At 52.6% G+C, this 14,616-nt stretch overlaps 1 protein-coding gene across 7 annotated transcripts; it reads left to right on the forward strand.

Annotated features, from left to right (window-relative positions):
* Positions 1-55: 55 nt before the first annotated feature.
* On the forward strand, positions 56-13,118 carry PROSER3 (proline and serine rich 3). 7 transcript variants are annotated; one of them, XM_032170571.2, is made up of 11 exons: positions 56-124; positions 1,264-1,360; positions 1,677-1,879; positions 3,873-4,000; positions 4,100-4,203; positions 6,405-6,487; positions 6,585-6,727; positions 8,327-8,517; positions 8,630-9,644; positions 9,734-9,815; positions 9,981-13,118. In XM_032170571.2, exons 1-11 carry the CDS (start codon positions 114-116, stop codon positions 10,120-10,122), a joined length of 2,199 nt encoding a protein of 732 aa, XP_032026462.1. In that variant the 5' UTR covers positions 56-113; the 3' UTR covers positions 10,123-13,118. The 7 variants fall into 7 exon arrangements, with proteins under 7 accessions (XP_032026462.1, XP_058281346.1, XP_058281345.1 ...); XM_058425363.1 differs by having other exon boundaries at positions 6,618-6,727; XM_058425362.1 differs by having other exon boundaries at positions 4,103-4,203.
* The last annotated feature ends 1,498 nt before the right edge of the window (positions 13,119-14,616 follow it).

Consider the following 14,616-nt stretch of genomic DNA (forward strand, 5'->3'; position numbering starts at 1 on the left):
GCGCGGGCACAGAGAGGGGCGGGGCTGATAGGGCGTTGCTAAGCGACGGAGATGCGCGCAGGGCCTGTTAGGTGAAGGAGCAGAGCGGCCGGAAGCGCGGAGGGAGCCGCAGGATGGACCGCAGGTGAGGCCGATCGCTCTTCCAGGGACTGCAGGAGGCTGGGGAGGACCAAGGGCGAGAGCAGCACAGCCTGGGGACGGGCTGGATAGGGTCTGGAGTCGCTAGGACTCCACAGCACTGGAACTACAACACCCAACGTGCTCCACAGCGTTGGCCGCTCCAGCCGTAGCCTTTAGCATCCTGGGGGTCCCCTAAGAGTCTTATGTTCCTCTCTGAGTGGTCCCCAAGGAATTATTTCCTCTAAAGGTGTCCAAGGAAGGCTTGAGATCTGAATTTCTTAATTTTGAAATGGCACCCAGACACGCCTGGGCGTTGTCTTTGAACTTTCTCGCGGAGGCGGAGCCCAGTGGATCCTGGGGCTTGTAGTCCATCTACCCTTTGCCTTCGTGTCCCCCAGAATTTATGGGAAATGCTCGGTGATATAATCCAGCCGCGATTCTTTTTTTTTTTTTTTTTAGACAGAGTCTCTCGCTCTGTTGGCCCAGACTGGAGTGCAGTGGCACAATCTTGGCTCACTGCAACCTCTGCCCCCTGGGTTAAAGCAATTCTCATGCCTCGGGCTCCCAAGTAGCTGGGACTACAGGCATCTGCCACGCGCCTGGCTAATTTTTTATATTTTTAGTAGAAACGGGGTTTCGCCATCTTGGTAAGGCTGGTCTCGAACTCCTGACCTCAAGTGATCCACCCGCCTCGGCCTCCCAAAGTGCTGGGATTACAGGCGTGAGCCACCATGCCCGGCGAGCCGCGGTTCTTAACCTGAACTCCACTTCGCAATCACCTGGGACGCTGCGGAAAAGACACGGAGGCCCAGCCCCACTAATAGATATTCTGATTCCGTTGGTCTGGAATGGGAGCCGCGTGTCTGTAACGTTGAAAAGCCCCTCTTAGACTGGATCCAGGGTTGAGAACCACCGGCTGCCAGTTCCTGAGTTGCTTCCTGTTAAGACTGCTCCAGGGGTGGGCTCCCAGGACTCACCCTTCCACTGTCGCTATCCTGAATGTGCAGCGGTGCTTCATGGGAATGACAGTCCCTCTCCTCCAGGAATCTATGGGAATTGTCTGGTTCTGCCCTCCTCTAATGTCCCCCTCCCCAGGGCTGCGGCAAAACCATGTGCTGCCTGAACCCCACTTTCCTCTTGCAGCCTGCCAGTTTTCTCCATTCAAGATAGTCCCTTTGGAGATGCGCCCCTGGGTCGAAGCCACTACTGGCCATCCCGGAGCCAGACCTGGTGTCCCAGGGTGAGGACACCCCTCAAAGAGTGCTGAGTGCCAGCCCAGTAGCAAGAGAATGACCTTTAGAGGGTAGGAAGACATGTGATGAGAGATGGGGATGAGAGATTTAAAAGACAGCCCCTTCTCCCCTCCCCACGGCCCTGCCCTTGTCCCCTCTCTACCACCTGGATTCCCCATCTGAGCCCCCATCACACTAGGTTGTTATCATTACAGGATGTGTTTCCTCTCCTCTGGACTGAGACTTTGTCTGTGTCTTGGTTCCCCTGCAGGGATGACCCATCAGACCTCACATTTTTCTTCTTGTGCTCTTCCCTGATCTTAGACCCTGAGCCCATCCAGATCTCAGAGATCCAGGATCCCACAAGCTCCCAAGGCTCTAGCCACAGGTCCCAACTCCCCTCAGCTGTTTGAGGAGTCCTGGCCATCCAGTTCAGGGACCCCTTCCCCACCCAGCACCACTGAGGGACAGATGGGGGCCTCCCCAGCACCCACCCTGATTGACAGCGGGGACTCCGTGGTGGCCAAGTAAGTACCAGCATCCCTGGAGGAAAAGGAGGCTTTGGGTTAGAGGGAGGGAGAAGGCATGCAGTAATAATCATCATGGCCAGAGCTGTTTCTGCAGCACTCTTTTAGGACCAGGCAGTTTATGTGTGTTAAGAACTCTGGTGCTAGACTGCCTGAGTTCAAATCCCAACTCTGTCATTTAACTCTCTGTATGATCTTGGCCTCTGTTTCTTTATCTCTTTTTATTTATTTATTTATTTGTTTAGAGACAGGGTCTCACTCTGTTGCTCAGGCTGGAGGTCAGTGGTACAATCACAGCTCACTATAACCTCAAACTCCTGGGCTCAAGCCATCCTCCACCTCAGCCTCCTGAGTTGCTGGGATTCCGATGCATGCCACCATGCCCAGCAAACCTCCCACCTTGGCCTCCAAAAAGTGCTGTGATTACAGGCTGGACATACCATGCCCAGCCTCAGTTTATTTTTCTCTAAATTGGGTGTTTTGTTTTGTGTTTTTGTTTTGATGGAGTTTCACTCTTGTTGCCCAAGTTGGAGTGCAGTGGCATGATCTCGGCTCACTGCAACCTCTCCCTCCTGGGCTCAAGCGATTCTCCTGCCTCAGCCTCCCAAGTAGCTGGGATTACAGGTGCCCACCACCACACCTGGTTAATTTTGTGTATTTTTAGTAGAGATGGGGTTTCACCATGTTGGCCAGGCTGGTCTCAAACTCCTGACCTCAGGTGATCCACCTGCCTCAGCCTCCCAAAGTGCTGGGATTACAGGTGTGAGCCACTGCCAGGCCTAAACTGGGTGTATTACTAGTACACATCCCCTAGGGCTGTTTTGAGCTTTCAGTGAGTTACTATATCTAATGATCTCTAGCAATGCTTCTCACATAGTGACCACTTAGATTTGTAAAATACAGGTTCAGCTGCTGTAACAAAGAGTCCCAAATTAATTATGGCTGAAACAAGATAGAATTTATTCCTCCCTCACCTGCAGTCAAGGCAGAAGCCACCAGGGATGACGTGGCAGCCCATAGTTGAGGTGTCAGGGACACAGGTTACTTCTGTCTTGTTGCTGTCCCAACTCTAGGCTGTTGCCCTTTCCTTCATGGTGCAAAATGGCTTCCAACCACATCAGCTTTCCAAAATCACATTTCATACCCTGTTTGTCAAGAACTTAGTCACGTGGCTACAAGGGTACCTGGTAAATATAGTCCATAGGAGAGCGGCTGTGTGCCCAGCTAAAAGTTACATTCCTGGCCGGGCACAGTGACTCATTCCTGTAATCCCAGCACTTTGGGAAGCCAAAGTGGGAGGATGCCTTAAGCCCAGGAGTTCCTGACCAGCCTGGGCAACATGGCAAGGCACCGTTTCTACTGAAAATACAAAAATTGGCAGAGCTGCAGTAGCTCAGGCCTGTAATCCCAGCACTTTGGGAAGCCAAAGTGGGTGGATCACCTGAGATCAGGAGTTTGAGACCAGCCTGACCAACATGGTGAAACTCCGTCTCTATTAAATTAGCCAGGCGTGGTGGTGCACACCTGTAATCCCAGCAACTTGGGAGGCTGAGGCAGAAGAATCACTTGAACCAGGAGGGCGGAGGTTGCAGTGAGCCAAGATCATGCCATTGCACTCTAGCCTGGGCAACAACAGCAAAACTCCGTCTCAAAAAATAAACTAATTAATTACAAATAAATAAATAAAAATACAAAAATTAGCCGAGTGTGGTGGCATGCACCTGTGTCCCAGCTACTCAGGAGGCTGAGGAGAGAGGATTTCTTGAGCTCAGGAGTTGGGGGCTGCAGTGAGCTATGATTGCACCACTGCCCTCCAGCCTGGGTGACAGAGCAAGACCCTGTCTCAAAAACAGTTATGTGACTATATAAGAAAGAAAAGCAGATATTGAGGGATAGCTACCAGGCTCTGCCATGGTGTTTGGTAAACGTTGGCTGCTATGATTATTCTTATTATTATTTGGCTCTCCTCACTCCTATCCCCTGATGTTCACAGGTATATAAAGAGGTTCCGCCAGGCTCAGCCCACCAGTCGAGAGGAGCGCCAGCCTGCAGCCCCAACCCCAGCTGACTTTTGGTGGCTGCAGTCTGACTCTCCAGACCCCAGCAGTCAAAGTGTAGCAGGTACCTCTTTCAGTGCCATCCACCACTCCCACCCCTAAACCTTTGCTGATCAATGCCCCCAGCAGCCACTCCTCCTGGCCCTCAACTGGGGCTTCTCAGCAGGAGCCAACAAACCAGAAGGAAGGCCCCATAAAGCTGTCCCTACTGTGGCCAAGGTGACCAGTGCATCCCACGCTGTGGCTCCCCTTCAAGAAATAAAGCAGGTGATATCCCCATTCACTCCCTCCCTTGTGTGCCTGAACTGACAACACCAGCCCTGGGATAGAATTAGAAGATCAGGAGCAGTGGCTCACACCTGTAATCTCAGCACTTTGGGAGGCCAAGGTGAGAGGATTGCTTGAGGCCAGGAGTTCAAGACCAGCTTGGGTGACATGGTGAGATTCTGCCTCTACTAAAAAAAAAAAAAGAGAGAGCCAGATGTGGTGGTATGTACCTGTAATCCCAGCTACTTGAGAGCCTGAGGCTGGAGGATGGCTTGAACCTAGGAGTTCAAGGCTGCTGTGAGCTATGATCGTGCCACTGCACTCCAGCCTGGGCAATAGAGCAAGACCCTGTCTCTATTTAAAAAAAAAAAAAAAAAGGCTGGGCACCATGGCTCACGCCTATAATCCCAGTACTTTGGGAGGCCGAGGCAGGCAGATCATGAGGTCAGGAGTTTAGGACCAGCCTGACCAACATGGTGAAACCCCGTCTCTTCTAAAAATACAAAAATTAGCCGGGCGTGGTGGTGCACACCTGTAATCCCAGCTACTCAGAAGCCTGAAGCAGGAGAATCGCTTGAACCCGGGAGGTGGAGGTTGCAGTGAGCCGACATAGTGCCAGTGCACTCCAGCCTGGGGACAGAGCAAGACTCCATCTCAAAAAAAAAGAATTAGAGCTGATCCCCATTTCAAGGAAGCTAAAACAGAAAAGGAGGATTTGCTGGCTAAGGTAATTGAGAAATCCAAAAGTAGATGTTTCCAGATATGCCTGGATCCAGGTGTTTGAATAATGTTGAGAGAGACCCAACTCTCTCTGGGCTCCATGCTCTTTTTTTTTAGATACAGAGTCTCGCTCTGTCACCCAGGCTGGGGTACAGTGGCGCCATCTCAGCTCACTGCAACCTCCGCCTCTCGGGTTCAAGCAATTCTTCTGCATCAGCCTCCCGAGTAGCTGGGACTACACGTTCATGCCACCACACCCAGCTAATTTTTTTGTATTTTTTTAGTAGAGATGGGATTTCACCATGTTGCCCAGGCTTGTCTCAAACTCCTGAGCTCAGGCAATCTGCCCACCTCAGCCTCCCAAAGTGCTAGGAGAGACGGGGTTTCACCTGTTTTGCCAGGATGGTCTCCATCTCCTGACTTTGTGATCCACCGCCTCCGAATCCAGGAGTAGTTACAGGTTTTTTTTTTTTAAATTAGATGGGGTCTTACTCTTAGGCTGGAGTGCAGTGGCACAGTCATGGCTCACTGCAGCCTTGAACGCTTTGCAACCTTCACCTCCTGAGTACCTGGAACTACAGGCATGCGCCACCATGCCCAGCTAATTGTTTGGTTTTTTTGTAGAGATGGGATCTTACTTTGTTGTCCAGGCTGGTCTCGAAGTCCTGGGCTCAAGCAATCCTCCTGCCTCGGCCTCCCAAACTGCTGGGATTGCAGGCGTGAGCCATCATGCCCGCCTCTGTGCTCCTCTTTTTTGGGCTCAGTCCGCTTTCCCCTCACAATAGCCAGGATGGTCCTCGGCATCTCTAGACTCCCATGGTCCTGGCAAGTGACTCCAGTGGAAAGTGGGGGCTTTTCTAATTGCTCCATCAGAAGCCCCAGGGCTCACTGTGATTCAACCACTGTGAACCAGAGGATAGAATGCTCTTATGAGTCAGGTCTGATCTGGGAGGTGGGATCCATCCTACTCCAGCCATGATTTGTCCGTGAAAGGTGCTGATCCGCCGGGCGCAGTGGCTCATGCCTGTAATCTCAGCACTTTGGGAGACTGAGGTGGGTGGATCACCTGAGGTCGATAGTTCGAGACCAGCCTGACCAACATGGAGAAGCCTCGTCTCTACTAAAAATATAAAATTAGCTGAGCGTGGTGGCGCATGCCTGTAATCCCAGGTACTTGGGAGGCTGAGGCAGGAGAATTGCTTGAATCCAGGAGACGGAGGTTGCTGTGAGCCGAGATCATGCCATTGCACTCCAGCCTGGGCAACAAGCGAAACTCCATCTCAAAAAAAAAAAAAGAAAAAAAAAGGTGCTAATCCAAAGGGGAAAACTGGGTCTCTCCTCCCTGAGGAGGAGGAGCAGATCCTAAGCTGGCATGTGAGGTTACCAAGGGCGGTACAACCTGCATTCCAGGCCCTCTGTTTAGAACCCCTTTCCCAGCAGCCTTTGGGTTGGGGCTGGCATCTGACCCTGTCACCCTGCAGAACCTCAACACATGGAACTCATCCCTGCTGGACCTGGAGACACTGAGCCTACAGAGCAGAGCTGCCAGGCTGCTCAAACGCAGGTGACTGTACCCCCGCCCCCATCACCCTTCCTACTGCAGCTCCATGTGGCTCAGGTCTCGAGACCTCCATTGCCTCACTCCTGCCTTCTCCCTGCAGCAAAGCCTCCATCTCCTCCTCCTCCTCCCTCAGCCCCAGTGATGCCAGCACTTCCTCATTCCCCACCAGCTCCGATGTCCTCTCTCCCTTCTCGGAGACCTTCATCCCTGACTCCAGCAAGGGCCCTGGCCCCAGGGCACCCGGTAAGGGCTGAGAGGCAAGGACTGAGGGAAGCCTGGGTGCAAATCCCAGCTCTGCCACTGACCAGCTATGGGACTTTGGGCCTCTCTGGGCCTTGTTTCTCCAGCTGTAAAACAGGGATAAGGCCAGGCGCGGTGGGTCAGGCATGGAGGTCAAGGCGGGCAGATTGCCTGAGCTCAGGAGTTTGAGACCAGCCTTGCCAACTTGGTGAAACCCGGTCTCTACTAAAAATACAAAAATTAGCCATGCGTGGTACATAGTGGTGCATAGTGGTACATGCCTGTAGTGTCAGCTACTCAGGAGGCTGAGGCAGGAGAATCGCTTGAACCTGGGAGGCAGAGGTTGCAGTGAGCCGAGATTGTGCCATTGCAGTCCAGCCTGGGTGACAGAGAGAGACTCCATCTCAAAAATAAATAAATAAATAAATGGTGCCATCATAGTCCAATTGCTGGGCTCAAGCAGTCCTACAACCTCAGCCTCCTGAGTAGCTGGGACTACAGGCCTGCACCACTATGCCCAGCTAATTGTTTTTATTTTTTTATTTGTTGAGGTGGGGGTCTCACTATGTTGCTCAGGCTGATCTCGAACTCCTGGGCTCAAGTGATCCCCCCACCCCCTTGGCTTCCCAAAGCACTAGGGTTACAAGAATGAGCCATTCATTATGCCCAGCTGGTTGTTGCAGTTTTCAATAGGGAAACCCGGGAAGGTGACCAAGATCTGATGGACAGGAGAGAATGCACCGTGCAATACATGAAGGAAGAGCATTCCAGACAGAGGGAACCACAGGTGTAAAAGGCAAAGCCTTCGCCTTTTACCAGGAGAGAGGTGCAGCCAAGGGAGGGTTCTTAAGTACAAGAGGCCTGATCTGACTCAGGTATTCACAGGCTCCCTCTGGCTGAGAGTAGGGAACAGATTTGGAGGAGAGGAGAGAGACCAGGGAGGCTACTTGAGAGTCCAGGTTGGGTGAGTGGGGCTGGAGCTGAAGAGGGCTGTAGGGGGTGGGGACTGGGTGGATTCCGGGGAATATGTCTTCTGGTCACTGCTGTAACTCCAGTGTCCAGAACAGCTCAATAAATATTTGTTGAATGAAACCAGGCACTGTGACTCACGCCTATAATCCCAGCACTTTGGGAGGCCCAGGTGGGACGATGATGGCTTGAGCCCAGGAGTTGAGACCAGCTTGGGCAACAAAGCAAGACCCCATCTCTACAAAAAAATAAAAATTACCCCCGTGTGGTGGCGCATGCCTTTTGTCCCAGCTACTCAGGAGGTTAAGGCAGGAGGATTGCCTGAACCCAGGAGGTCGAGGCTGCAGTGATCGCATCACTGCCCTCCAGCCTGGGTGACAGAACAAGACTATATGTATATATATAAAATGAACAAAGACTTGAATGATGACAGATGGAGAAGCCCAGGGGTGCTCGCTCCCCTGACTTTGACCCCTTCCCCTCTTCCCACCCCAGAGAGAAGCTGGGACAGTATCTGGAGAGCCTGTCTGATTAGCCCGCTGCACAGTTTGAGGGCATGTGTGCAGGCTGTCATGGGGTTGCTGATCTCCCTGGCCCCTGCCTCCACCCTCTCCTCTCTACCTCTCCCTACAGCATCCCTAGCACCAGCCCAGGCCCAGACCCCCACCCCTGCTCCAGCCCCAGCCTCCTCCTCCCAAGCACCCCTTCGGCCAGAGGATGACATTCTGTACCAGTGGCGGCAGCGGCGGAAGCTTGAACAGGCTCAGGGAAGCAAGGGTGACAGAGCTTGGGTGCTGCCTCTGACCCCTGCCCTCTGCACTCTGGTGAGTCGAGGGAGGGAGGAGCCTGGGGGGAGCTGGAGGAGGGGCTGGGTCTGAGGGGGACTGAGGACCCTCCACCCTCTCTCTATCTCAGATCTCTCTTATCTGTCCACAGACCTCTCCTGCTCCAGTGGAGACCCTCAGTTCTCTGGGGACCCAGCCTAACCATGTCCCACTGTGGAGCGGTGTGGCCCAGCCTGGTCCACCAGAGGCCTTCTATGTGGAGAGGCCTCCTTTTCCCTCAGTGTCCTCTCCACACATCTTTTGGGCCCCCAGCTCTCACGGGTTCTTCTGGGCCCCACAATCTGGGCCTTGGGTATCCCTCGGGGCTGTTCCTCCCACGCAGCAGGCCTCCACCCTAGCACATCTGGGCTCCACCCTCGCGCCCCCAGCTTCCCTGGCCTTTACCCTCGAACCCCCGGCCTCCACCCTTGCACCCCTGGCCTCCACCCCAGCTCCCCTGGCCTCCACCCTTGTACCCCCGGCCTCCACCCAAGCTCTCCTGGCCTCTACCCCTGCACCTCCAGCCTCCACCCTGGCATCCGCAGCTGTCCCCCAGGGCCTGCCCATCCCTGAGCCAAGCAGCTGTGCCCAGCCTAAGAGCCTGGGGCCCAAGTCTCGGAGGAGCAGAGCCCCTCGCCCAGAGGCTGCTGAGCAAGTCCCTGCAGCTGGCCAGGGACCTGGCCCTCAGCTCAGGGGTGTCCTGGGCCAGGTAGTGGCAGCTCGGCTGTTCCCTGACAGCCTGGAGGACACACCTCCTCACTTGGAGGGCCCGCCTCCACCCAAGGCTGGATCTCCGAAAGTCAAGGCCACACAACCCCAAACCAAGGTCACTCCCCCTCCATCCGAATCCCAGTGTGGGGCCAAGGCCGAGTCTCTGAAAGCCAAGGCCTTGCCGCCCGCAGCAGGGTTAGTGATATGGAAGAGCGAAGCCACTCCCTCCCCTGGAGCCTGCCTGCAGCTCGAGGTCCCACTCTCTCCAGCTGAGCAGGCATCCGCAGTCAAGGCCTTGCCGCCTTCCTTCCAAGTGGGGTCTCCGGAGGCCCTGGCCCCGCCACTGCCTGCTGCTGACCACGCCCCCTCGGAAGCCCTGCTCGCCCAGGCCGCCCGGCTGCTGCAGGCTGCAGAAGGTGATGCCCGCGCCCTCCTGGATGTTGGAGGCGGGCCAGCCCCCTAGGAGCCCGGCCCCTTGGAGCTCATTCTTTCCTCCCCCGCCCAGACTCCGACGGCAGCGAGTTCCAGGACGATCCCGTGCTGCAGGTGCTAAGAGCCCATAGGGCAGAGCTGAGTCGGCAGAAAAGGTGACTGACCCTCCATCCCCAGAGTGTGACACTGGGCCCCCGAGACCTCTGAGACCCGGTTAGGCACCCAGCCCTCCTCATCCCCTGTCCCAGCAGTCCGTCCACAGCCCCAGATCCTAAGCCTGAGCACATACCCCAGCCTCTTCTCTCCCGGCCTTTCTCCAGGGAAGCAGACGCCCGATTATCGTTCCTGTTGGACCAGGCCGAAGACCCGGGATCTTGGTCCCCTCCAGCCGGGTCGCCCCCTAGGTCCCCAAGGAGGCTGCTACGAAGGGAAGGAGCTTCCCTGGAGGCCAGACGACTTTGAATTGTACAGATTCTATTTTACCCACTAAGGCTTTTTTTTTTTTTTTTTTTTTTTTTTACAGTTACTGGTTATCTGTGAGAAAGGGGTTGTTTGGAAAGGCCAAGGGGTCGTGCCAGTTTACGGAAATGCCCCCCATCCTCCACTGCCCCGTGGCTCTGCCCTGCCCCCCACCCCTTCCTGACCACGGAAACAAGATCTCCTTTCTGGTTATATCTTCCTTGGGGCAGAGGGAGTTTCAGACAAGACTTCTGGCAAGACTGGGACCCCCCCCTTATCTGACTTCACTCAGGAGCCCTGGCTCAAATGGACCAAAGGACTGTCCTCCGGGGAAGAAGCTACTAGGGTCATCAGAGTGTTGGATGATGGTCAGGCTGTAGCCCACACTGGCTTGAGCAGCAGCAGCATCTGGTGCAGCTGACCCCTTCCTCCTTGAAGCACTTTCTCTCCCTGTTTCCAGCACTTCTCTCTGCACCTCTCTGGTCAGGCCTCGTCACTAGCCCAGCATGTCAACTTTGGCATGACCCAGGGCCATGGCGTTGACATCTCTATCTACACCCATCCATAGGTGCTTTTGTCTAGCTTAATGACTCTAAACCCTGTCTCTATTCTGATAATCCTCAAATTTCTGTCTCTAACCTAGACCTGGCCACAAAACCTTGGGCTCCTACGTCATCACCATTTCTACCCAAGGGTTTAAAAGACATCTCGAATTCCATAGGTCCTAAACAGAGTTTCCAGTCTTTCCCCCTAAGCGTGCCTCTCCCCAGCTTTCTTTCTTTTTTGGACAGAGTCTAGCTCTGTCGCCCAGGCTGGAGTGCCGTAGTGTGATCTTGGCTCACTTCAAGCTTCGTCTCCCAGGTTCATGCCATTCTCCTGCCTCAGCCTCCCGAGTAGCTGGGACTACAGGTGCCCGTCACCATGCCTGGCTAATTTTTTTGTATTTCTAGTAGAGACGGGGTTTCACTGTGTTAGCCAGGATGGTCTTGGTCTCCTGACCTCGTGATCCACCTGCCTCGGCCTCCCAAAGTGCTGGGATTGCAGGCATGAGCCACCGTGCTGGGCCTCACCTCCCCAACTTTCTTCAGCTCTGTCCTTTGCTGCTCAGACCAAAAACCTTAGAGTTGTCTTTGACTTCTGTCTTTCCCTTCCACCCACAGTTAACCAGCAAATCCTGCCATCTCTGCCTTTATTTTATTTTATTTTATTTTATGTTTTGAGATGGAGTGTCACTCTTGTTGCCCAGGCTGTAGTGCAATGGCGTGATCTCGGCTCACTGCAACCTCCACCTCCCGGGTTCAAGCGATTCTCCTGCCTCAGCCTTCTGAGTAGCTGGGATTACAGGCACCTGCCACCACGCCCAGCTAATTTTGTTTGTTTGTTTGTTTGAGACAGAGTCTCTCTGTGTCCCCCAGGCTGGAGGGCAGTGGCACGATCTCGGCTCACTGCAACCTCTGCCTTGCAGGTTCAAGCTATTCTTCTGCCTCAGTCTCCCTAGTAGCTGGGACTACAGGCGCGTGACACCATGCCTGGCTAATTTTTGTATTTTTAGTAGAGACACAGTTTCACCATATTGGCCAGGCTGGTCTCAAACTCAGGACCTCATGATCCTCCTGCCTCAGCCTCCCAAAGCACTGGGATTACGGGCATGAGCCATGATGCCTGGCAATTTTTTGTATTTTTAGTAGAGACGGGGTTTCACCATGTTGGCCAGGCTGGTCTCGAACTCCTAACCTCAGGTGTCCCACCCACCTCGGCCTCCCAAAGTGCTAGGATTACAGGTGTGAGCCACCGCACCCGGCCTCCACCTTTAAAATCTATCCAGAATTCAACTGCTTCTCCCCTTCTACTGCTTGCACCTCAGTCTAGGCTGTCATCACCTCCTATCTGAACTGTTGGAAAACTTACGGTTTTTATAAACCTGATATTCTTTGATACACTTGCCATCAAGAGGTAGAGTCTATGTCCCTTCATCTTGAAACTGGGCCCTTCAACAAATAAAATGCAGAGGAAGTGATGCAGCTTAACTTCTAAAGTTCAGTTAGAAAAGATGATTTCTCAGCTGGGCATGGTGGCTCACGCCTGTAATCTCAGCACTTTGGGAGGCTCAGGTGGGCAGATTACTTGAGGTCAGGGGTTCAAGACCAGCCTGGCCAACATGGTGAAATGTCTCTACTAAAAATACAAAAATTAGCCGGGCATTGGTGGTGGGTGCCTGTAATCCCAGCTACTCGGGAGGCTGAGGCAGGAGAATTGCTTGAACTCAGGAGGCAGAGGTTGCAGTGAAAAAAAAAAAAAAGATAATTTCTCTCTCTCTCTTTCTCTCTCTCTCTGACACTTGCTTTAGAGGCTACATTAAAAAAAACTACTTGCCATGCTGGGGAGGGGTTTGGGTTACACAGGTGTATGCACTTATCAAACTTAGTGAAGTGTGTGAATTTCATTGTATGTAAAGTTTACCTCTAAAGAAAATATTGAACGCCAGTTAAAGATACGCCTGTAATCTCACTTCTTTGGGAGGCCAAGGCGGGAGGATCACTTGAGGCCAGGAGTTTGAGACTACCCTGGGCAACACAGCAAGACCTGTCTCTACAAAAATAAATAGCCAGATGTGGTGGCACACGATTTGTAGTCCCATTACTAGGGGTGGGGAAGGGCGCTGAGGCGGGAGGTTTACTTGAGCCCAGGAGTTCAAGGCTATATTGTAGTGAACTAAGCTCATGCCACTGCACTCAGCCTGGGCTACAGAACTAGACCCTGTCTTCAAAAGAAAAGAAAAGAAAAGTATGTACACTGAAATATTTAGGGAACAATAAACCAATGTTGACAATTTATTTTGAAACGCATCCAGAGATGAGTTGGGTTGATGGATAAATAGGGTAATAGGTAGATGTGAGATAAAGCAATACAGCAAAATGTTCATGGTAAGATCTAAATGGTGGATATGCGGGTGTCCACTGTAAAATTTTTCAACTTTGCTGTAATTTACAAACTTTTCATGGCCGGGCGGGGTAGCTCATGCCCGTAATCCCAGCACTTTGGGAGGACAAGGCGAGTGGATCACGAGGTCAGGAGATCGAGACCATCCTGGCTAACACGGTGAAACCCCGTCTCTACTAAAAATACAAAAAATTAGCTGGGCGTGGTGGCGGGCGCCTGTAGTCCCAGCTACTCAGAAGGCTGAGGCAGGAGAATGGCATGAATCTGGGAGGCGGAGCTTGCAGTGAGCCGAGATTGCGCCACTGCACTCCAGCCTGGGTGACAGAGCAAGACTCCGTCTCAAAAAAGAAAAGAAACTTTTCATAATAAAATGATGGAGAATATATGATTGGGGTTGTTTTGATATCTGCATTTACAAAACGGAGGGATAAGATGGATTTCTAGTAACTTCTGTATGTCACATGGTAAATATTTGTTTCCAACCTTTCTTTCTTTCTTTCTTTCTTTCTTTTTTTTGAGATGGAGTCTTGCTCTGTCACCCCGGCTGGAGTGTAGTGGTGCAACCTCGGCTCACTGTAACCTCCGCCTCCCGGGTTCAAGTGATTCTCCTTCCTCAACTTCCCGTAGCTGAGATTACAGGTGCACGCCACCTCACCTGGCTAATGTGTGTGTGTGTGTGTGTGTGTGTGTGTGTGTGTGTGTGTGTGTAGTAGAGACAGGGTTTCACCATGTTGTTCTGGCTGGTCTCGAACTCCTGACCTTATGATCCACCTGCCTCGGCCTCCCAAATGAGCCACCGCACCTGGCCTGTTTCTAACCTTTCTAAGCAAACCATACATTTAAATGAAATCGGAATGGGCACACTGGCACAGGCCTGTAATCCCAGCACTTTGAGAGGCCAAGGCGAGCAGATCACTTGAGGTCACGAGTTAGAGACCAGCCTGGGCAATATAGTGAAACTCTGTCTCTACTAAAAATTAGCCGGGCCTGGTGGTGGGTGCCTGTAGTCCCAGGTGCTCGGGAGGCTGAGGCAGGAGAATTGCTTGAACCCGGGAGGCGGAGGCTGCAGTGAGCTGAGATGGTGCTACTGCACTCCAGCCTAGGCAACAGAGTGAGACTCCATCTCCAAAACAAACATACTAACAAAAAAATAAATGTAATTGACAAGAAAAATAGCTGTTTAGATATAAGGAGAAATAAAAGACGCTATAGTAGCAGAACCTGATCTAGCTGGGTCACGGGTGGGGTCTAGAAGCATTCCTGAGGAAGTTACACTTAAGCTGAGACAGGTAGAAATTATCTAGTTAACAAAGGGCTGTCCTAATTACTCTAGTTGGATAACCGCTCCCAAAACTTAGTGGCATAAAACAATTATTTTATTATGCTCATGGATTCTGAGAGTCAGAGGTTTGGACAGGGCTCAGTTGGGGACAATTTCTGTCTCCTCCATGATGTCTGGGGATTTACTTGGAAAGATTCAAAGGTGACTTGATAGACTTGATGGCTGTGGAGTGGAATCCTCCAGAACATCTTCCGTGGTCTTCTCCCAGTCTGACT

The sequence above is a fragment of the Hylobates moloch genome, unplaced genomic scaffold (genome assembly GCF_009828535.3).
Source record: "Hylobates moloch isolate HMO894 unplaced genomic scaffold, HMol_V3 SCAFFOLD_12, whole genome shotgun sequence".
In the NCBI taxonomy this organism is placed as follows: Eukaryota; Metazoa; Chordata; class Mammalia; order Primates; family Hylobatidae; genus Hylobates; species Hylobates moloch.